We start from the raw sequence: 23573 nt of genomic DNA on the forward strand, positions 1-23573 counted from the left end.
TCTTGGAGACTTATGATGCCAGAAGGGCTGAGAAACTTCTTAGCTCTTCTAATCCAGAAGGAGACATGCCTCCCCTCGAGGGAACCAGAGACGATCCTGACCTCATCCACCTCGCAACTGAGAACGAAGATGCGGAGGATGATGAGGATGAGGATCCCTCTGGGGATGAGGCAGATAAGGGACAGGTAGAAGTCGTTAGACTAAGCAGGTCCAACTTAAGCAAACATGATAGTGGTACTGGGGGACCCCCGGCGCTACTGTCAGGTCCGCTTAACATTGGGAATTGACGAGCCCGATCTCTGTCAAGAGACTCTGGCGGATCCCTTCGAACCAATGGCTCTCACAACTCTTCGCAGAGAGGGATGACGTCCCCTCAGAGGAGAGTGTACGAAGCTAAGGAAAGGGCAGCTAATCTGAGGATCGAAAGGGAAGAACTTGCCCTGGCCAAAGAAAGGCTTGCCTTTGCTAGAGAGCAACAGTTAAGTGGGGCAGTCCCCACTGGTGGCAGCAATGTACCTAGCAATAGGGAAAAGAGTTTCGATACGAAACACCTTGGTAAGATAGTGCCCCCCTTTAAACAAGGGGACGACATCCACAAATGGATTACTGCTTTGGAGAGGGCCTGCACTGTGCAAGGTGTTCCCCAGAGTCAGTGGGCAGCTATCTTGTGGCTCTCCTTTGAAGGTAAAGGAAGAGACAAGCTCCTCACCACAAGGGTGGAGGATGCGAACGATTACCAAGTCTTGAAAAATACACTCGTTGAAGGGTTCGGCCTAACCACTGAGCAGTACAGGGTGCTGTTCAGGGATACCCAGAAAACGCAGTCTCAAGATTGGTCTGACTTTGTCGATTGTGCCACTAAGGCTTTTGAAGGCTGGCTACTGGGTAGTAAGGTTACTGATTTTAGAGGATTGTATAATCTAATTATAAGGGAGCAAATCTTAAATAATTGTCAGAACCAGTTATTACACCAGCACCTGGTAGACTCTGATCTGACCTCTCCACAGGAATTGGGTAAGAGGGCAGACAAATGGGTCAGAACCAGGGTTAGGCCTAAAAACCAGGGTGGTGACCAGAAAAAGGAATCAACCAAGCCTCAAGAGAAGGGTGGGGATAAATCCACAGAGAAGACTTCCCAAGGGCCCCAAAACTCCAACATGGGTGGTGGGTCCCAGAACACTCCTTCAGAGCAGAAGAAACCTTATTGCCATACCTGTAAACAGGTGGGCCATTACAAAAGTGATGCCAAGTGCCCTAAAAATAGCAATAAGGAAAACATACCCCCAAGTAACACTCCCAGACCTCCTGTTACCACTAGTGGTAATCCCCCAGGTGGTGGGAGTGCCCCCAAGAATGTGGTGGGCATTACTTTGGGCAAGCAGGAGGACTATGGCCTAGCCAGGTTCCCTGACCACACTCTTGTCTGTGAGACTGGCATGGGGTTTGCCAACTTCACTACTGGACCCCACATTCTGGGGAAGTATAGACAAGAAGTTTTAGTGAATGGTCAGAAAGTTGAGGCATTCAGAGACACAGGGGCCAGCCTCACCATGGTGAGTGACCATCTGGTCCCCTCTGCTCAACTGACCCCTGGTTTTACTTATCAGGTGACAGACATTCATGGAGTGAAGAGAAGGCATCCCATGGCAGTAGTCAAGCTCAGTTGGGGTAATGTCACAGGGCCCATGAGAGTGGCAGTGACAGATAACCTACCTGTAGATTGCTTACTGGGGAACGACCTGGAACTCTCAGCATGGGCTGAGGTGGAGCAAGAAACTCACTCCAGAATGATAGGCCTATCCAGACAGGTTAGTGGGGCAGTAATAGCTACAGCCCCAGTCCAAGCACCATTCCTCCCTGAAAAGGTTGGAAGGGCAGTGGTAGCCACTGCCCAGGCTCAGACAGACTTTCCATAACAGGATAGGAGGGCTGTGACAGTCACAGCCCAAACACAGACTGAGTGCCCTCCTGAAAAGGTTGGCAAGGTTGAAATGGTCTCAGCCTCTACTCAAACAGATAGTGAGGTTGTGAAGCCTGAAACAATGGATCACTCCACTCAAACAGAGAGCATTGAGAAGGAAGAAGAGTCTTCCCCCTCCCAGACACTAGGTGAGAGCCAGCCTCCTCAGGGAACTGACTCTACCCCTGTTGAAGGAACTGCCCCAGAGGTAGTCAGGCCTAGCCTGGCAGAGCCCCTGATGACAGTGGACCCTTCCCAGGTGGGACCCAGTCTGGAGCAGGTAACCTGCACCTCTCTACCCTGTCTCAGTCAGCCCAGGGCTGAAGAGATTAGGGAGGCCAGTGGTGGACCCAAAAGGGCCCCCTGTCCAAAAGAACCCCTTAATCAGCAGATTAGGATCACTGAAGCTGGTAAACCTAGCCAAGTGAAAATAGAACAGACTCCTGAGGGATCCCCCTTAAAAGTAGTTAGGGAACTCCCACAGCTGGACACTGTTGGGCACAGCCAAACATGGGGCCTAAAAACCCCAGACCTGACCTGTCCCTCCAGTAAGCCAAACAGAGGGACTCAGCCTCCCGCTTTAGGTAGCCAGAGGCTGACCCTGAGAGCTCAGTGCATCTCAGCTAAAGAAAGGAAGGCACACATGATGAATGGTGATTGGAGGAAGTTGAGCCCAAAGGTAGAGGAGCCTCACTTCAGTACTCCATCCCAGCATCAGCCTTCTTCTTTCCCAAGACACACCAGAGACAGAGATTCCCTATGGTGGAGACCCTCAGATACCCTTAGGGTGAGGGGTTGCCTAGTGGACCGTGACACAGGGGGAAACCAAGCCAGAGCTGGTCCTTCCTTATATGGCCACTTAGGTAATAGAGGCTTACCTGGACAAGGATAGCCTTATCTCCTTTCGTTTGGGGGGGGGGGGGGGTTGTGTAGGAAGGTACATCCTGACTATGGTTGCCCCCAACTTTTTGCCCTGTGTTTTAGCTGGTTTTGGACATAGTCGACCTGGGACCCTGCCAATCAGGACCCCAGGCCTACTGCTCTCTCTTTAAAATGGATTCCATGTACCCTAGGTGCATTTCCAATTGGTACTGGGCCACCTTCAGACCCCGTAACGCAGGGCATAGGTGTACCCAGGGCCGCCAGGGGCTGCAGCATGTATTATGCCACCCCTGGCTGGCCTCCTAAATTTGACACAACTGGCTGCACGACAGCTGGGGCGAAGTCGTGTAAGCACCCTTCGCTTTAGGTATAGTAGTTCTATATCTAACCATACAGTGGACACCCGAGTTCCTATCAGTCACTCCTATGGCAGGCCTTAACAATCCTGAAGGCAGAGTGCGTGGGCTCGTGTGAGCTAGGTTCAGGCCCGAGCCGAGCCCGGTTGCAGCTTGCGGAATCAAGACCCAATGGCTGTTCCATGATAACGCGTACCATATCGGTAACTTCGGTGTCGCGTTATCAAGGCATGTCGAGTAAGGTGTCATACGAATCGGGGTGCTGCCCTCTCACCAATACTGGCGATGAGGTTAGCATTCCACCCTTCTAGAGGGACACGACATGTACGTAACTGTGAACCCCGGTTAAAGTTAACTAAAGCCTCAGCTCCACAAAATGGATGCTGCCACCACAGACACGAGTCTGACCTCCTGCTGCTGGGAGTCCTTCCAGCGAGGAGAGCTTGGACAAAGGGTTTCCTGTCGAGGGCGGTGTTCGCACCGTCCCAGACAGGGTTTGTGTATTCTGGGTAGGTAGGGCTTTTGCGAGAAGGTGACTGCGGAGTGGCACCCCGGTGCTCACTACGCATCTGCCGGTTAGAACCAGTTCCAGGGGCGACAGCCCTGGCCTGGGGAAAGTCCGGCAGGGGAGAGGGGTGTAACTACCCCCCTTCCTGGTCCCACCCTTAGGGCAGGACCTAGTCATGTACCCACCCCTTTCTTTAGAATAAAGGCCGGAGCGGGGACCCTTCCAAATTAGATCATCTTTGAATCAAGAATACTTTCTACGAAAGGACTTCAAGACTCTTCTCAAGATTTCTCCCTTGTGACTAAGGAGTAGTCACCCTGCATCAGCGGGCACCATCTAAGAACTCTGCGGTTTGCTGCAAGTCCTTCCTCAAGGATCCGACGGCCCAGCTCGACGAGAACCGGCTTCCCTGGCACCTCTGACCTCTACCCACGTCATCAGCTCAGCTGTGATCTGTGGGTGCGACGAGACCTCGAGGGACCGGCCATCATCAGAACCTGCACGCTCTTAAACCAGCACGACCATCGAGGTAACTCTCTGGTGAGTGCTCTGGGGTCCGAGAAGCCCCGACCCTGAGCCGCTCCAGCACCGAAGTGCAGTCTCCCAGCATCTCCACGATCTGCGTGGGGCCCTTCTGCTCGCTGCTCAGCACGTTGTCTGGTCACTAGCCGCTGGCTTGTGCCCGTCCTTGATGACGACCGACAAACAACTCTGCTGGTCTGGTTGCTCCAGACTGGCCCTTGCTTCCATCTTTGCGAGAAGCACCCCGGACCCTCCTGGTCCACTCAAGACGCCATCTTAGGCCCACCACGTGGCCCTGAGATTTGCCAAGGCTTGTTGCCCCATCCTGGGCCCAGTGACGCCGACAGCATCATCCTTCGTGGGACAGCTCGCACCTCCACCGTGGTCGCCGACAACGCCTCCTGGTCCGTGAGACTGCAGAGCCTAGCGTCGCCCACTCACCTAGGCGAGGTGACGGCCAACCGGTGCCCTCCTGGTACCCTCTGACTACTGGCTAGTAGTACGAACTTGGTCCCCTCTGCTTTCAGGTATCATCAACCTCTGATCCAGGCTTGGATCTCTACGAACTATTCATCACTGGTCGCCGGCCAGCAACTCCTTTTCTTCCGGCTCCTGGCTCGTCAGCGAAGACCCCGACGCCTGTAAGACTTGTGCAGCCGCAGCCCTCGTGGCTAGGTAACTCGGCATTTCGGTGCCTGCATAGCCTCTTTACTCTAGGGTCCCGAGTCCCTCGCTTCCGACTTGCCTTATCGGGTCCGCCCGAGACCTTAAACTTTCCGTGTCCTCGGACACTTGTTTTAATTGTGCACTTGAAGTATTTGCCTAAGAGATTTGGTTTGTGCTTAGTACCCTGTCCTCACAAAGAGTACAGGGCTGTTGTGATTCTTAATAAATATACTGTTTATTTTCATAACACTTGTGTGGTGTCCTTTCACTGGGTGTTCAAGGGGTACATGTGTGGTAAACAGCTGGCTTAACACGCCCTCTCGAGTCTTTAGCCTTAGACTGCTCGTATCCACGCTACTAGGATAGCTGGTCTATAGGTTGACTTACAACCAAAGACCATAAGGGTCGTTGGAACGATACATAGCGGTCGCTTGAATAGCGAACGTTGCATATCGGGCCAACTTCTCACAGGCGTGAAAAACGAGACCGCTTGATGAGCGAGGTCACTGAGTTGGAGCGTATCCACCAGTGGACTGGTGCTCCTAGAGTCTGGAAACTCCTAAAGGCGGCCCGGGCACAGATAGTGGGGTTGGATGTTGACCGAGCTGAATATACGGCTCTACACCTCAAGCATATGTTTTATGTGGGTGGGGACCATTGTGGGCGACTTCACACAAACCGCCTTGGAGGGCAAAGACAAGCTCACATAGGGGCAGCGGTACTAGATCTTGGGGGGCGGGGGAGAGAAAGTAGTGAGGACGCTGAAATTGTGGAGGCCTTCAGACACTTCTACGGAATGCTGTACTCTGCCCAAGCTCTAACCGTAATTGAACCAACCCGATACCTCCATGACATGGCTACAGCCAAACTGCTGCCATCTCAGGCGGCCGAACTAGAGGCCCCCATCCAATTGGAGGAGGTCATATCCGCAATTGCTTGCTTGAAGCTCAAAAAAATCACCCGGCCCTGATGGGTTCACTTCGGGTTTTTATAAAAAGTTATGTGGGACGTTGGCCCGGCATTTGGTGCGTGTTTTTAACTCTGTCGGGTCGTCCCCCACCTCTTCCTTCCCGTCTTCTATGTTAGAGGCCTTAATAACCCTGATTCCTAAACCAGGGAAGGATACCTATCTATATATCTCTACTCAATGTGGACCTAAAAATCTTTACCGGTATTTTTGCGGCCAGACTCTCTCGTCACCTCCCCGGTCTGATTGATCTGGACCAATCAGGCTTTGTTCCCAGGCGACAGTGCTCCAATAATATCAAACGACTCTTCCACCTGATGGACCGCTCTGAGCTTTTTCCGGCGGAATGCATGAGCCTCTCGGTCGATGCTGAAAAAGCGTTTGATAGGGTCCACTAGCCGTACCTCCGTGCGACACTCGTCCACTTTGGCGTCACAGACCGCTTTATCGATTGGATCTTTCAGAGTTATGTCAACCCTACAGCTACGGTATGGGGGAACAGTGTGGCATCAGCGGCCATCCCTATTCATAGGGGAATCAGGCAGGGGTGCCCACCGTCACCACTCCTTTTCACCCTCTATATGGAGCCTCTATCTCAAAGAGTCCGTGATGATCCAGCCATTAAAGGAGCGCCCTTCGGAGCACAAGCTCTACCTATAAGCTGATGATGTGGTGGCAACCCTTGAACATCCTCGGGAGTCCCTGCTGGCATTTTTAAATGAATTGGGTCAGTTTGCGATTACCTTAGGCTTCCAGATTAATATGCATAAGTCGCAAGCCCTGAACTTATCGCTAGAGCCGAGACGTTAGAATATCTCCAGCGTACTTTTCGGATTCAATGGGTTCATGACGCAATTACCTACCAGGGTCTTCGGGTGGCTTCCACCATCTAGGCAGTTGAATTACACAATACTATTGAAACAAGTTTGAGATTACCTCCGCAAATGGAGACCACATTCCCTCTTGTAGCTAGGCCAGATTGCGGCAGTGAAGATGGTGCTGCTTCCCCAGATTCTTTACCTATTTCACACTCTTCCGCTAATGCCCCCCTCTGGTGTGCTACGTGCCTTGCAGGGAGATATAGAGCGCTTTATCTGGCGGGATCAGAGGGCTCGGATGCATCGTGATCTTACATATAGAGACCTGATAGATGGAGGGCTGGGTGTTTCCGATCTTTTGGCGTACTGGCGGGAGGCTCAGCTGAGGGCCCTGGTGGAGTGGTCACGCCCTGTATCTGAGAAACACTGGCTATTTATGGATAGGTCCCTGGCAGCCCAACCGCTATGGGGTGGGTTCCATTCCTCTCCCGCAATGGGCGGCATCGCAATTAGTACCTCTCAGAAGTAACAAGACCCATAATGTTAGCCTGGGATAGAACTGCGATCGCCAGGGGACTCACATCTTTCCTATCTCCCATTAAGCCCATCGTACAGAACCCAGATTTTTCACCTGGCCTCGACTATGGGGAATTTCACCACTGGACGATAGAAGCTACCCGCTCCATAGGACAGTTCTTTGATCTTTACAGACCGTGACGTTTCGTCGAGTTCCGCACTGACCACGGTGTTCCCGAAACGGAGAGCTTCCGATATCTACAGATTCGACACTGGGTCCTACATGGGGAGGTGCGAAGGGTGCGGGGAGACTGCTCACACCGTTTGAGAAATGGTTAATTACAAGACACATCGATGCACGCTTAACTTCCGACCTGTATAAATTCACTCGAACCATCCCCGACACCGGGAAATCCCCCGGTCAACTGCTTTGGGAAAGCGAGCTGGATAGAGCCCTCTCGCTGAAAGAATGGAAGGATATTTTCTACCAAGACCGACGCATGACCCGCAATGTTTCATCTATTGAAACAGCCACTAAGCTGGCCACCTATTGGTATTTAACCCCAGTAGGCTCCATAGCGGTAACCCTTCACGTAGTCCGCTATGCTGGCGAGCCTGCGTTTCCCCAGGCACTCTCACACACTTACTTTGGGACTGCCCTATTCCGGGAACACACTGGCAACAGATCCTACATGAGGTCGACCCCCACTTCGATACCCAGATCCCGAGATTCCCAGTGTATAACCTCCTTGGCCTTCCCAATGCCATAATTTTGCCGCTTACTTCTAGGAGAGGCAAACAAATAGAGCTCACCCTAGGCGCGGCAGTCCAGAATGTTCTAACACATTGGGGTTCCACAACAGTCCCTTCTAGCGATGAAAAAGATCTCTCTCTCGTTAACCAACCCCGGAGCTTCCTTTCATGATTTGTTGGCACCCCTTCTTGTGCTCTTGACATCCGAATTTATGGAGCTCACCTGTCCCAAATATCTCAGATTGTTAAGACTGACGGATCCGCCACCAACATCTGTCTCTGTTACGCCCACTACTTACTAGCCTACTGGGATTGCTCCATAGACCCTTCTTTTCTATCAGGTCATCCTTTTGTTTTTTCTTTTGAGGAGGAGGAGGAGGGAGGGCGTTCTGGTTGCCATATACAATAGTGACGTGCCAGGTTGCAACCCGATGATTGTGGAGCATCATGTCTCTTTCGTTCTTCTTGTGGATAAAACCAATAAAAGATTTTTTTTTTTTTAAAGATGGATTCCAGGTTCTGCACCACTCACTGCATATATCCCCCTACTGTTCCATCCAAGGCTTTATCGTTGCATCACCACATCCCCACAGCCGCAGAGAAAGAAGTGGAACTGCCCGGCTGCTATCAGAAGTATGCTAATGTGTTTTGTGACAGCATGGCTGAAGAATTACCTCCACACAGGATGTACCAGATTTTTTTTTTTTTTTTAATTTTTGAAAACCTTTATTGAGACCAGAACACACAGCTATTCAGCCTGACATCCCGGAGGCGAGGCAGCAGGAATAAAGGAGACAAATAGTGTCAAACAGTTGAGACATAATCATCAAAGGTTAAATTTTATGATATAAAGACATCAACAGGTGCCCTCGGGCGCGAAAGTGGCAGTGTATAAAATGTGACGCTGGGTGTCAGGGATGGGTAGGGAATAAGGCAGGAAAACACTCAAGAACGGCAGATTGCAGAATGGGAAGGAGGAGGGCGGGGGAAGGTATCAGGAGAATGAATTACATTAAAGCTCAGTTGGCGTCACAAGTTAGGGAGAAACGGTATCATGTTGGTCAATTGGTTCAGGCGGTAGACACACATCCCCCCTATATTCGTTCCATGCTCCCCAGACTTTCGTCCAAGTCCGAGGTTTCCCTCTGGCCACATAGACTGTCTTTTCCCTAAACATACACCAGTCCATGTTAGCCTTCCACTGCACCAAGAGAGGGGCCTCAGCCGCACCCCATCTCTGGGCTATGTCCCTCTTCGCCACCATGTTCCCAAGGGTGACCCACCGAGTCTGTGCAACGTTGTGGTCGGACGGCTCCCATACATTCAAGAGGCATCGACGGGCCTCCGCCTGGGAAGCCACGCCAGTAACCTCCTCCATCACTCGGTGGACCCTCCTCCAGTAGGAGGCGATCACCGGGCAGTCCCAGAGGATATGTAGGAAAGTGGCAGGAGCTCCACAGCCCCTGCGGCAGAGACCGTCAGGTGAGAAACCCATACGCATCAATCGGGGCCCTGTCACGTACACCCGGTGCAAGACCTTAAACTGTACGAGGCGAAGACGGGAAGAAATGGCAACCTCCTTAGGAGAGGAAACCGCACTCTGCCAATCCTCGTCGTCCAATTCAAGGCCATCCGCCACCCACTGGTCTCTCAAGCCAAGGAGGAGGTCCGTGCGTGTATTGATCAACTTCTTGTACGAGAGGGAAATTGCACTGTCTGGCATATGCCCATCCAGGATCCTATCTTCCAGAGGGGAACTTTCGGGAATGACGCCGTCCGGCGGAGTGGCCGAAAGCAGCGCATGTCGCAGCTGCGCATAACGGAAGAACTCCGTCTCGCCCAGCTGGTATTCAGCTTGTAACTGGGGGAAGGTCTTAATCAAACCCCTGGAGAGCATGTCCTCAACCCTGCTGATGCGATGAGGTCCCACCTATCAAAACCCTTGGTGTGCCATAGTCTACCCAGGATGTCGGAGTCAAAGAGGGGAGTGAACCTCGTGAGTCTGCCCTGCCATCCTTGTGCCTTGGTAACCGCTTTCCAAATGCGGACTGCCGTTCGGGTGGGGCCCGTTAACTTGCGGTCAAAGGACTTGGAATATAGGGCACGGTAGTAATTACCGCCGCCCGTCAGCCACCTATCCATGGCGTATCCGGGGCTCACCACTGGGCCGTAGAACCCATGGTTTAGGGCAGCTAGCTGCGACGACCAGTAATAGCGGCGCACGTCGGGGAGGGCAATACCCCCATCGTACCAGGGGAGCGTGAGTTTGTGGAGGGCGACGCGGGGGCGACCCTCCCAGAGGAGGTTACGGAGAAGGCCTTCGAGCTCACGGAAGTAGCGGGCTGGGACAGGGTCTTGTGTGTTTTGTAGTGCGTACAGGAATCTGGGCAAGGCCATCATCTTGAAAAGGGCGGCACGGCCGAGGAGGGAGAGTGGCAAGTGGCGCCAGCTGTCGACATCACGTCGCAGCCTCTGAAGAGGAGGGAGCAGGTTGTTATCATACCGGAGCTTGGCATTACCGGAGATGTAGATGCCCAGGTATTTGAAACCGCGCGAAGCAATCTGAATACCGCAACCCCTAGGGAGGCGCGGGGTATCCCCCTTGAGGACATATAGAGAGGACTTGGCCCAGTTAATAACCAGGCCAGAGTACCGCCCAAAGAGTTTGATGACGTCACAGGCCACAACTAGGGATCTGCCAGGTGAAGACAGGTACAGCAGTATGTCGTCAGCGTACAAGGAGACCCTGTCCTCAAAGCCAGGGGCCCATTTGATACCTCTTAAGTCGGGATGTGAACGCAACAACGCTGCAAGGGGTTCGAGGGCCAAGGCAAACAATAGGGGGGACAGGGGGCAACCCTGTCTGGTACCGCGACGTAGGGGAAATGGCGCCGATAGGCGGCCATTGACTGTAACATTGGCCATCGGGTCCGCATACAGGAGCTTCACCCAGCGCACAAAGACAGGTCCAAACCCGAGTTTGGCCAGAACCGCCCACAAGTAAGGCCATTCGAGCGAGTCAAAGGCCATAGTGGCATCCAAGGACGCCAACACAGCCGGTTCTTCAAGAGTGTGGGCCTGGGCCATGACCCCATGAAGGCGGCGCAAGTTAAGGGCAGTGTTACGGTGGGGAATGAATCCAGATTGATCGGGGTGCACGAGATCGCCAATGACTCCAATCAAACGATTAGCCAAGAGTTTGGCAAGGACCTTGGGCTCCGCGTTAAGGAGGGAAATAGGACGGTAAGAACGACAGACGTCTCGTGGTTTACCCTCCTTGTGGATGACCACAATGGTGGCCAGTCGTTGGTCTAGGGGGAGAGAGCCTCTCTCAAAAGATTCCAGGAACATCTTACGGAGATGCGGGGAGACTGCGTCCGAACGGATTTTATATAGTTCCACCGGTATACCGTTAGGCCCGGAGGCCTTTCCGGTATTAAGTGAACGGATCGCAAGATCGACCTCGTCCGCGGTAATGTCCCTATCCAGGTCCTCTCTTTCTTCCTCGGAAAGACTGGGCAGGTCGATATCAGAGAGGAAGGCCGTCGAGTCCGCCTCCGAGAAGTCCGAGGCAGACTCATAGACCCCCCGAAAGTAATCTGCGAAAGAATCCACAATGGCGCTAGGATCCGTAAGGATCGCACCATCGTCACCAATAAGCTCTGGCACCACCCGGCTGGCCATCTCCCTTCTGTCGAGCCAAGCCAACAGCTTCCCGGCCTTATCGCCCACATCGTAGATGCGACCTTGCTGTTCCTTGGCCAGGACAAGAGCGGCACTAGTGGCCAGGGCGTGGTACTCCGCTTGCTTCAGCGAGAGATTGTGAAGGACCAAGGGGTCCGGATCGGATCCCAATTGAGCCTCGAGGCGTAACACTTCCTGCTCAATAGTTAGCATGTCTGAGTCTCTGGTACGACGGGTAGCAGCGATAATCGCCTGGGCCTCGCCCCGGAGCACCGTCTTAAAAGCTTCCCACAGTGTAACGGCCGACTCCACCGAGCCCACATTCTCAGAGAAGTAAAGATCAATGGATTTGGCCAGGAGGGAGCGGGTCTTGAAATCACGGAAATACCATGGATTGACTGCTGCCGGGCGCTCCGACAGAGTCACTCCAAAGTCAAAGGAGACCCATAGCGGGGAGTGGTCGGAAACGCCCCGCGCAAGAAAGCGGGCCTCGGAAACGGCGAGTGCGTCCGAAGCCAGCGTAAGGACATAGTCGATACGCGAGAGACTACCATGCGCGCCCGACAGGAAAGAAAATTGACGGAGCGTGGGGTGCAAGAGCCGCCACCCGTCCACCAGCCCAGTAGACTCAAGGAAGGACGGCAGCCACATCTGTGGCCCGCGTAGGTCGCGGGGCGGTTGACGATCAAGGAGACCAGAGCAAACTGAATTAAAGTCACCCCCCACAATCAAACGACCAGCCGGCATAGACAAGATGGCACAACCAAGGTCCTGAAAAGTACTAGACTGGAGCCCTGGGGGGACGTACACAGACAACAACGTAAGGGAACGCCCTTCCCATCTCCCAGCCACGGCGGCGTACCTCCCCCTATCGTCAATCAAGGTGGTTTCTATCTCTAGGGGAAGGGATGCGCGCACAAGAATTCCCGCCCCCCTGGAGCCGGAAGAGAACCCCGAATGCGCCACCATTTTATATCCCTTGCGATTCAGGGCTTGACAGGCGTTGCCCACCAAGTGCGTCTCCTGAAGAAGTACAATAGCTGGCATATGCCGTTTAATCAGTTGTATAACCACCCCTCTCTTTATGCGATCACCCAACCCGTTAACATTCCAACTAAGAATTTTCAACACCCTACCCCTCATCCCTCCAATGCCCGCCCCACCCATCACCCAAAGACACTTGCATCAAAAAAAGTCCAGGATCGCCAATGTCCATTTGCCACAAAAGAGAAAGAGAAAGAAACACAAAACAAAACAGAACTGTACCCAACAACCCCCCCACCCTGCACCCCTGCATTAGACTAAAAAGCCCCCCCAACCAGCAGTGTGCCTGTCGCCCCATTAATTACTCTACTGAAGACCCAGAGGAGTGAGGAATCCCCGTGAAATCGTCCCGCCACCCACCATGAAAATAAAGGAGAGAGTAATCGCACCAAAAACACCAGTCCGGCGGTCATTCGAGGCAGGGGTAGCCCCGGCTCCCAGTTCATTCTTGCCGCTCCGCTCCGCCCGAGGCGCCTCCAACATCTTCCTCATGCTCATCACGCTCTGGTGTTACAGTGTCCAGCCACTCGCTAACATTCTCAGGATAGTCAAAAAAGTAGGCACGTCCCTTGTGTTCCACACGGAGCTTCGCTGGGAACTGCATAGAGTACTTGAGACCCATGTCTCTGAGGCGTCTCTTTACTCCCGCGTAGCTCAACCGTTGGCGTTGTACCAGCCTGGTGAAATCCGGGTAGAAATGCACCTCCGCATTCTGGTAGTGCAGTGGCCCGTGCGATCTGGATGCCTGGAGGATCGCATCTCGATCTCTGAAATTGAGAAGGCGCGCCACAATCGGTCGCGGCGTCGCCCCCGTTTTAGGTGGTCCCCCTGGCACACGGTGGGCACGTTCCACTGAGAAGAAATTGCTCAGTCCAGAGGGCGCCAGATGTGTCTTGACCAATTCCTCCACAAACAGGTCCGCTGCGCCATTCTCGGACCCTTCCGGAACCCCTACTATACGGACGTTCTGCCGCCTGGCTCGCCCCTCAAAGTCCTCCAGCCGCTTTGAGAAAAGATCGGCAGTCGATCGCAGGTTCCGGACCTCAGTTTGCAATTCAGAGACATCCGAGGTCAGACTGGTGGTCTTGATGTCAAGCGCTCTCACACGATCGTTTGTCTTGCCCAAGTCGGTCCTGATGAGGGAAATATCAATAGCCATGGAGTCCACTTTATGGGACAGAGTCTCGTGCTGCTGCTGTACATCGGCACGGAGGCTGGTAATGGCACCCATGATGTCCATGAGGGTAGGGTCCGAGCCGTCCGGCGGGCCAGTCACTGGGGTCCCTTTGGAGATGGCCCCGGATGTAGGTGGCGACTTGAGATTCACATACCGCTCCATGCGGTTGTTCTGTGTCTGCGGTTTACCCCGACCACCTTTATTCGATGCCCTTTCCGGATCACCTCTGCCCGCCATGATGGGTTCTCGAGGACAAAGGATAGGCGGCAGCAGGTCAGGGTCCACAGCCGAGAGGCAGTCGGATCAAAAAGTCACAATCAGGTCGACGAGGGCAAGGCAAGTGCGCAGTGTCGTCACCAAGGAGATGACAGGCAGGGCCCATGTAGTCCGATCAGGCGAAGTGACGAAGTGGCGAAGTCCGGATGGACAATGGCACCGTCACGGAGCGGAGTTCAGCTCGACGTAACTTTGCTCAGGAGTCACCGATTTGGAAGCCGATTGCAGTCCCCGCCTCAGTAGGCCGTCAGCATTACAGTGCCACCAACGTGGGACAGGATTTCAGGCAGGATAGTTGCGGTGGATCGGACGGTCCACGGAGCTCCGAGCTTACGCGGCCATCTTGGTCGCCCGCGAAGCTCCTCCCCAGGATGTACCAGATTGATCTTATACCGAGTGCAGTGGTTCCTTGCAGCAGGATGTACACATTGACTGAACCCGAGAACCTACATCTCAGGCAGTACATAGAGAAATACCTTTCTTTGGGATTTATTCGTCACTCCAGGTCACCTGCAGCTTCCCCTCTTTTTTCTTTATACCTAAGGCCAATTGGGAGCTCCGAACATGCATGGACTTCAGAACGCTGAACGCTATCACAGTGAAGAACCAGTACCCTCTTCCCCTTGTATCGGTTTGGCTGGACCAAGTGAAGTGGGCTGAGATATACAGGAAGCTCGACCTCTGAGGAGCCTACCATCTGGTTCGGATGCGAGAGGGGGACGAGGGGAAGACCGCCTTCAAGACTTGTTACGGGCTTTGTGAGTATCTCGTTATGCCTTTTGGCCTTTGTAATTCCCCAGCTGCCTTCTAGTTTTTCCTGAACAATGTTTTCCGGGAGTATCTGGACCGATTCGTGGTATATAGATGACATTCTTGTCTTTCCCACAGACATTGAAGAGCATAAGGAAAACATGAGGATTGTATTACAGACCTTGCAAAGGAATCACCTTTTCTGCGAGATCAGTAAATGCGGATTTCATGTCACTACCGTGGAGTACTTGGGGGTCATGCTCACTCCTACAGGCCAAATCATGACTAAGAGGAAGCTGACAGTCATTACTGAGTGGCCCAGCCCAAAGGACTTATGTGACAGACAAAGCTTTTTGGGCTTAGCCAATTTTTATAGGAGTTTTTTCCATAATTTTTCTGCCCTGGTGGCCGAGTCACACAATTGTTAAGGAAGAATGTTTCCTTCGAGTGGGATGAAGAAGCTCAAACCACCTTTGAAGCACTTAAGGCAGCCTTTTCCTCCGCTCCTATCTTGGCTCACGCTGATCCAGAACTACCATTCATTGTAGATGCTGACGCCTCCGATGTAGCAGTAGGAGCCATCACAAAGACATCCATCCACCGGGCAGTTACATCCTGTCACTTTCATGTCCTGTAAGCTGAACAGTGCGGAGAGAAATTACACTATCACTGAAAAGGAGCTATTGGCTATCAAGGATGCCTTTTTGGAATGGAGGCACTGGATAAAAGGAGCGAAAAACCAAGTAACTGTTTACACAGATCACCACAATCTGCAGTTCATGAAATCCACCAGGCAGCTTACTCCTCGTCAGCTAAGGTGGATGATGTTCTTTTCTGAATATCACTGTGTCATCACCTTCAGGCCCAGCAGAGACAACAAGAAAGCAGATGCTCTGAGCAGACAAACTACTCAATTGGAAGGTACAACAAACCCCGTACAAGCAATCATCACACCTAACGAAGTAATTTGTGTAACCCATACTAACGAATTCCTACACAAGGTAAAGAGAAGAGTACAGACTGCCACTTGGAGAGACTGGTTCAGACATCATCCCGAATGGAGAATGCATCAAGGCATTCCCATGAAAGGAAAGCAAGTCCTATTACCCACCAAGGAAGGAATACAGCGAGCCTTTCACTGGTGCCATATTCTCCTGTGTGCTGGACATTGTGGTGGTCTGAAGACCATTGAAAACACCCTACGACGATTCTGGTGGCCCTCTCTCCGCAGAGACATCTCTCTTTGGGTCAAGGGTGTGGTGAATTCTAAGGTCAACCAGAACAAACTATGGTACTTGGTGTCTTGGAAAGGATATGGTTCTGAGGAGGACTCCTGGGAACTGCCTTCCTCTGTACATGCTCCCCGGCTGGTGGCTCTTCATGGGAGATTCCCGGATGAGCCCTGCGCCTGTCAGTGCTCTCCGAAGGGATGATGTACAGTCAGGGCGCACAGAGGGTGAGCGCACTGCCAGTGGACGCGGAGATGCAACGGACGTACAATTCCTGTCATCCACCTGCGCTGTCAACGCACGTGCTGACATAGCACGCTGTTAGAAGTCAGGATATCAGGAGATGGCGCCGTTACGAAGACGCCAATTATACTGTGATTCCCGAAGTACCAGAAAGTACGGTCGGGTAAGGGTGTGAACTCGTACCGGCTTTATTCCTTTTTGTTTCATTTGTTATTGTGCTATGGAAGCTCCCGGAGCACGTTTCCTTGTTCCTCCCGTTGGCGAGACGCGTTACTTCTTACGGTCTCATGCGGGAGGAAATGTGTTGTCATTTGCCTGAGACAAGTGTTCTGGAACTATTGCCACTCTCTCTTTGAGACAAAAGGGGGAGCGCGGGAGTGCTACATTTTGCTTTCTAGTATTGCTTTTATTGGCTGAAGTTTAACACTGTTCTCCAAAAACACTATTAAGCGCTGAGAGAATCCCTATTCTGGAGATTGTCTTCCCTTAATCCTGGGTAATGGATGAGAACTTTTAATGACCTTTTGGAATTACTAATGGACTATCCAGGAACGCAATTCTGATTCTTACATGCAGTTAATATTGGCTTTTGTGTTATCCTTTAAATTGTAGGTGAGATCAGTTGGGGGTGTCCAGGACTGAACTGACATAGTCTGGTGGGGACAAGCACATTTCATACGAAGGATAGGAAAGTGCTGATACCATGTGTTCACTCTCACATCTCGCCCGGTTTAAGGCCATCATGGTTTCCTTTACTGGTCTCCCTCCCCCGTTGTGCCTACCCTTTCCTTCCCTTGCTTGACCATCCCATCAGTCCGAGAGGATTTATTCTATCTGGACCTGGGGCTGTCGAGAGGTGGACCCCTTTAAGCTTCAACCCGATCCTGAGGATAACCTGGTGACCGTGACATAAAGGCTATGCAACAGGCAAATGAAAATGAAGGATCATCTAACAAAGAACAGAGGAGAGAGCAGCGCTCGACAAAGGCGGAGCAGGCTGATGCAGACTCTGGTGATAGATTCTTTCGCTGTCAGATCACTCTAGTCTCTCTGGGGAAGAGGAAATAGACCCAACCAGACACCACACGAGGGAGAAATCATTGGACAGTATGTTAAGTGACGGGGGCAACCTGGATGAAAATCAAACATCACAACCAGATGGAACTGGCATGGGATTAGAGGGCACGGCTAAGAAAGTAAAAAACGCCAGGGCGTATCAATCTTGACCTAAAATATTGTACTTTTCAGGACAATGCCAGTGGAACTTTGTAAACTCTGGTTGCGGAAACTAGACTCTATGTGTGTGAGTTTCCTGTGGGGGTATAAAAGCCTAGGAGGGCTCTTAAATATATGACCATGCCAAGATTACGAGGTGGGTGGTAATTTCCCAATTTTACCTCTTATTACTGGGCATGTTGATTCAATATAAGGGGATTTTATTAACTGGAGAAACAAGGGGGAGTGATGTCATAGAATATCCAATTATATATAAGATGGAGCTTGGAATTGAAGCAAAAGGATGCTTTATCTACACTCCTGGCAGTGTCGGACAATATCAGAACTAAGGTAGATCAGGGAAAGACAGTCGCCTTGATTTTATTAGACCTCTCGGCGGCATTTGATAGCGTCCCACACCACCGACTCCTGGAAATCCTTGCAGCCAAGGGTATCCGGGAAAAGGCATTAGGGTGGCTGCAGTCTTTCATGCAAGACAGAACACAGTCAGTACGGATGGGTGATTTTGTTTCCCCTCCCCGGAACGTCAAGTATGGGGTCCCACAAGGGGCCTCATTGAGTCCAACCCTATTTAACGTGTTTGTTTCATCACTAGCCGAAATAGGGAGAAAGTGGGATGTCGGGATCTGCTCTTACGCAGACGACACCCAACTAATGATTTCATTAGATGAAGAAGACGACCCTAAGGACAGGCTACTGAACTGTCTGACTGAACTAGCCAACTGGATGCACAACCATTGTCTCAAACTAAACGCAGACAAGTCTGAGATTTTGCTGTTTGGTAGACACATACATCTATGGGACAGCAGTTGGTGGCCCACCACTCTGGGCACCGCTCCTATCCCAGCATCAACGGCCAAGAATTTAGGTGTGATTCTAGACAACTCCTTGAGCATGAAAACTCATGTATCTATAACTTGTGGCAAAGGCTTTGCACTACTCTAGATGCTCCGGCGAGTTTTTCCATGGATCCCCACAGAGTGTAGGAAAATACTGGTCCAGTCCTTATTAATGAGCAGGCTGGATTACGGAAATTCCCTGTTTGTGGGAATGGCAGACTATCTGTTCGTGAAATTACAGGTCGTACAGAACGCTGCAGCAAAGGCAATTTGCAATAAAAGAAAGTACGACCCAGCCAAAAGCTACCTGCGTGAGCTTCACTGGCTACCAATGAGACAGAGAGCTATCTTCAAGCTAATGTGCATAACGCATAGAGCATTGCACAACACGGGCCCTCGCATCCTAAAAAATAAAATCAGATTCTATTCACATTCTATTCTATTCTATTCTGTGGACATGTGAGGCGAGGTTCCCATGTGCAGTGATGGGGGCCACAGTGGATCATCTTGTTCCTCGTCGGAAGAACCCAGAGAGTCCACCTCCCCCCGTTCCGATCGGCGCCCACCGAAGTCATCTGCGGCGTCCCGCAAGGATCCTCCCTCAGCCCCACCCTCTTCAACATCTACATGAGCCCTCTCACAGACATCGCTCGTCAACACAACCTCAACATCATCTCCTACGCTGACGACACCCAGCTGATCCTCTCCCTCACCAACGACCCCGCCACGGCCAAAGCCAACATCCAGGAAGGAATGAACGACGTCGCAGAATGGATGAAGATCAGCCGTCTGAAACTGAACTCCGACAAGACGGAAGTCCTCATCCTCGGACCATCTCCCTCTGCCTGGGAGGACTCCTGGTGGCCCCCTGCCCTGGGCATCGCACCCAAACCAACAGACCACGCCCGCAACCTAGGCTTCATCCTGGACTCCTCCCTCGCGATGACCAAGCAAGTGAACGCCGTCTCGTCATCCTGCTTCAACACCCTGCGCATGCTCCGTAAGATCTTCCGATGGATCCCCCCCCGAAACCAGGAAGACGGTCACCCAGGCCCTCGTCACCAGCCATCTGGACTACGGGAACACCCTCTATGCTGGAACCACAGCCAAACTCCAGAAAAGACTCCAGCGCATTCAGAATGCCTCAGCACGACTCATCCTGGACATCCCTCCTACAACCACATCTCTGCCCACCTGAAAGAACTGCACTGGCTCCCCGTCAACAAGAGGATCAAGTTCAGACTCCTCACCCACGCACACAAGGCTCTCCACGACACGGGCCCGAAGTACCTCAACAGCCGCCTCACATTCTACACACCCACCCGCCAGCTCCGATCCGCCAGCCTCGCCCTCGCCTCCATCCCACGCTTTCGGAAGTCCACCGTCGGAGGAAGATCCTTCTCCTACCTGGCAGCCAAGACATGGAACTCCCTCCCCACTCACCTACGGCTGACCCTGGACCATCTCTTCTTCAGGAAACAACTCAAGACCTGGCTGTTCAAGCAGTCTGATGGCCGTCTCCCTTCTACAGGAGCCACTAGACCCCCAGGACCGAGGAAGGACCTCTACTGAAGAGAACGTTGAAGAACAGAGTCGGGAATTATGGCCGTCTCCGTTCTACAGGAGACGCTAGAACCCCAGGACCAAGGAAGGACCTCTACTGAAGAGAACGCTGAAGACCAGAGACGGGAATGATGGCGGTCTCCCTTCTACAGGAGGTGCTAGACCCCCAGGACCAAGGAAGGACCTCTACTGAAGAGAACGCTCAAGACCAGAGACAGGAATGATGTCCGTCTCCCTGCTACAGGAGCCACTAGACCCCCAGGACCGAGGAAGGACCTCTACTGAAGAGAACGCTGAAGACCAGAGACGGGAATGATGGCTGCCTCCCTTCTACAGGAGACGCTGGAACCCCAGGACCGATGAAGGACCTCTACTGAAGAGAACAGTGAAGACCAGAGACAGGAATGATGGCCGTCTCCCTTCTACAGGAGGCGCTGGACCCCCAGGACCCAGGAAGGACCTCTACTGAAGAGAACGCTGAAGACCAGAGGCGGGAATGATGGCCGTCTCCTTTTTACAGGAGACGCTGGACCCCCGAGACCGAGGAAGGACCTCTACTGAAAAGAACGCTCAAGACCAGAGACGGGAATGATGGCCGTCTACCTTCTATAGGAGGCGCTGGACCCCCAGGACCGAGGAAGGACCTCTACTGAAGAGAACGCTGCAGACCAGAGACGGGAATGATGGCCGTCTCCCTTCTATAGGAGGCGCTGGACCCCAGGACCGAGGAAGGACCTCTACTGAAGAGAACGCTGAAGACCAGAGACGGGAATGATGGCCCCTCTCCCTTCTACAGGAGGCGCTAGACCCCAGGACTGAGGAAGGACCTCTCTTGCCGCTAGATGGAGGGGTTTGTCCTGATCACCCCGAGCCCAGTCCACTGCTCTGCACCTTGAGGTGAGGAGGTCGGACACTCCGAGCTTCCCCAGACCGGGAGCCTGTGATCGCAGCCCAGCCTGACGGTCATTCATCCTGTGAGGGGTCCCCAAAGCCAGCGAGCTTCAAGCAGCCAAAGCTACAGGAGATCTTCACTCTGTGTTCAATGACGATGCAAGTCTAGCGCCTGGACCCTGCACCTCTTTGTGTCTGGTGAACCCTGCACTGTTCGGGAGTCACTGCACAGATGCCCTTGAGACCCTGTGTGCGTCACAATGCATTGCTGCAGCTCTTCTGCTGTGTCTCTGCTCCTGTGAGCTCGTGTGCTACACCCTGCATTGTCGTGTCAAGTCTTCTGACACCGACAACTCACACTGCAGTGTTACACGGAATGAGTATAATGTAAGATCCTAAAACACCCACACACATCCCTTCAGATCCTCTGCAGCCGCCTCTGTGGCTCACAGTCTACGGCCCATGATCCCAGCGCTCTGACAGACACACTTTGTGCTCTTTTGAAGGTTCTTATAAAGCCCTCAAGGTGTCTATTCACTTACAATCTCTAAACACCACAAACATACCTTGTATTTTTCAACAGCCTGCTCGAAGAACACTTAACACCCCTAAATATGCATTGTATCCTCTTAAAGACTTAACAAGTTTATTCAATTGTGAATCGTGATCGTCCACAGACTGCCTTGTGCTCCTCTGCAGAATGTACATACTGCCTTCACTTGTGAATCTTGAACACCCAAACATACACCTTGTGCTCCTCTGCAGCTTCTTCCTCTGTGGAACTCACTTGTGAACTGTGAACACCCACATACACTCCTTGCACAGACCTCTCTTTGGGCCCCTCGGGTGCATTATGATCCATAAACATCCACAGACACACCCTGTGCTCTCTTCTGCAGCCTCCTCAATGGCACACACAGGGAGGGAGACCAGATGACTCCATGCCACCGGGACACAACTTTTTCATTTTTAGGATTTTGATTTAACATATCAGTGCATTCTGGGATTTGTAGTTTTGATTCACTTTACTGGACCCTATTGCTTGAACACACCAGGTCAAAATATGTAAAAAGCAAAATCCGGAAATGTAAAAGTGTTGTCCCAGTGACATGGCGCCTTCTGGAACACACAGCGTGTGCTCTCCGGCTGCCCCTTGGTGTGGCTCACCAAGCGACTTTGTGATCCCTGAACACCCACAGACGTACCTTGTGCTCCTCTGCAGCCTCCTCTACAGGACTTGCTGAGTGAGTTTTATGCTCCTTGGACTCCCGGCAGACCCAGCATATCATCCTCTGATCCTCTGCACAGAACAGCCTCAGTTTCTCTTCATGTTTCTCACACAGATTCTCCTCCGGGGGCTTCACGGGGGGCAGATGAAGCTGTTTTAACATTTCCACCATGTTCCCCACTAGTCTGTTGGGTCGGAGGTTTTTCCCAGAAGATATTTCCCTGCACTGTGGACAGGGGAAGTTTCCATCTCTTCCCTCCCAGCTCTGGGTGATGCAGGAGCGGCAGAAGTGGTGCCCACAATCGATCATCACCGGATCAGAAAAATATTCCAAACAGATGGAACAAGTGGCCTCTTCCTTGAGGTTCCCGAGCTGAGCTGCTGCCGCCATGATGCAGAAATGAAGGAAGTGAAGGTAAGTTTCAGTTTCTCTCTTTGTGCAGTGGGTGTGTCTGTGCGTCTGCCCCTCTCTGTGTGCAGTGGGTGTGTCTGTGCGTCTGTCCCTCGCTGTGTGCAGTGGGTGTGTCTGTGCGTCTGTCCTCCTCTGTGTGCAGTGGGTGTGTCTGTGCGTCTGTCCCTCCCTGTGTGCAGTGGGTGTGTCTGTGCGTCTTGCTCTCTCTGGCTGCGCCGGGACTTCCGGGTTCATGCAGTGAACTGACTCCTCTGCTGCCTCTGCTCTGACTCGAGGTTTCCCTCCCTTCTCAGCAAAAATGCCAGTAATTTGTTTTCTTCTCAGGTTCTGTAAGTGCCAGGAGCGGTCACCTAAATATGGATTTGTATAAAATCCTCCAAGTTATTTTTAACTTGTCAATTCTGCGTTCTCATTTCCACCGCCAATATCTCTAACTTTCACCAATGCATGACCCATTGCATTGCAAATGCTTGTTTATCTGTTTGAGGTAGGCACAGTTATATGCGGTACATGTGGCATATCCATAATTATGGGCACAATTCAACTTGTGCAAAATCCCTTAATTCCATTGGCTTTGATCAAAAAACATTTGTGCAAAAACAATTGTATATTTCATTCGAAAAATTCTTTGTAAATATTTTACTGGTTATAACTACACATATTAGTTTACTTTGAACACCATAGAATTTCCCGTCTATTCACTATTTACACTGCTCATATTAGTGACTTTTGTACTCAAACAGGAGCTGTTTATTGAAGGTCAGAGGTCTAAACCTAATAGTGACTACAATAAAAAGCTGAGTTTGCTTTCTCGTGGTAGACCTACTGAAAAAATGAATTAAACAGAAAAGACACTTTTACTCTCCTCATCTTGCATAGTTAGTGGTCACTATTAACTATTTCTAAATCAAATGTAAACATATGAAATATATACACTCTGCAGATATTAGGCGTGCACCTTTAATTGTTTGTATGTGTTTATTTAGCAGACGTCCTGGTGCTGTAAGTGCATTGTTTTCTCATTTCTTTTCTCCTGGTCTCTCCTCAGCTGTT

General features: G+C 51.9%; 1 protein-coding gene across 1 annotated transcript in view; it reads right to left on the bottom strand.

The window, feature by feature from the left end:
- The window catches only part of LOC147663284 (E3 ubiquitin-protein ligase TRIM39-like), a 185604-nt gene extending 162950 nt beyond the window's left edge, over positions 1 to 22654 (bottom strand). The window contains exon 1 of the mRNA XM_086950557.1: positions 22086 to 22654. Within this exon, the coding sequence (XP_086806683.1) occupies positions 22086 to 22499 (414 nt within the window). The 5' untranslated portion in view covers positions 22500 to 22654. The remainder of the gene's footprint in view (positions 1 to 22085) is intronic.
- Positions 22655 to 23573: the final 919 nt, after the last annotated feature.

Source organism: Lissotriton vulgaris, unplaced genomic scaffold (assembly GCF_964263255.1).
Source record: "Lissotriton vulgaris unplaced genomic scaffold, aLisVul1.2 SCAFFOLD_481, whole genome shotgun sequence".
NCBI lineage: Eukaryota > Metazoa > Chordata > Amphibia > Caudata > Salamandridae > Lissotriton > Lissotriton vulgaris.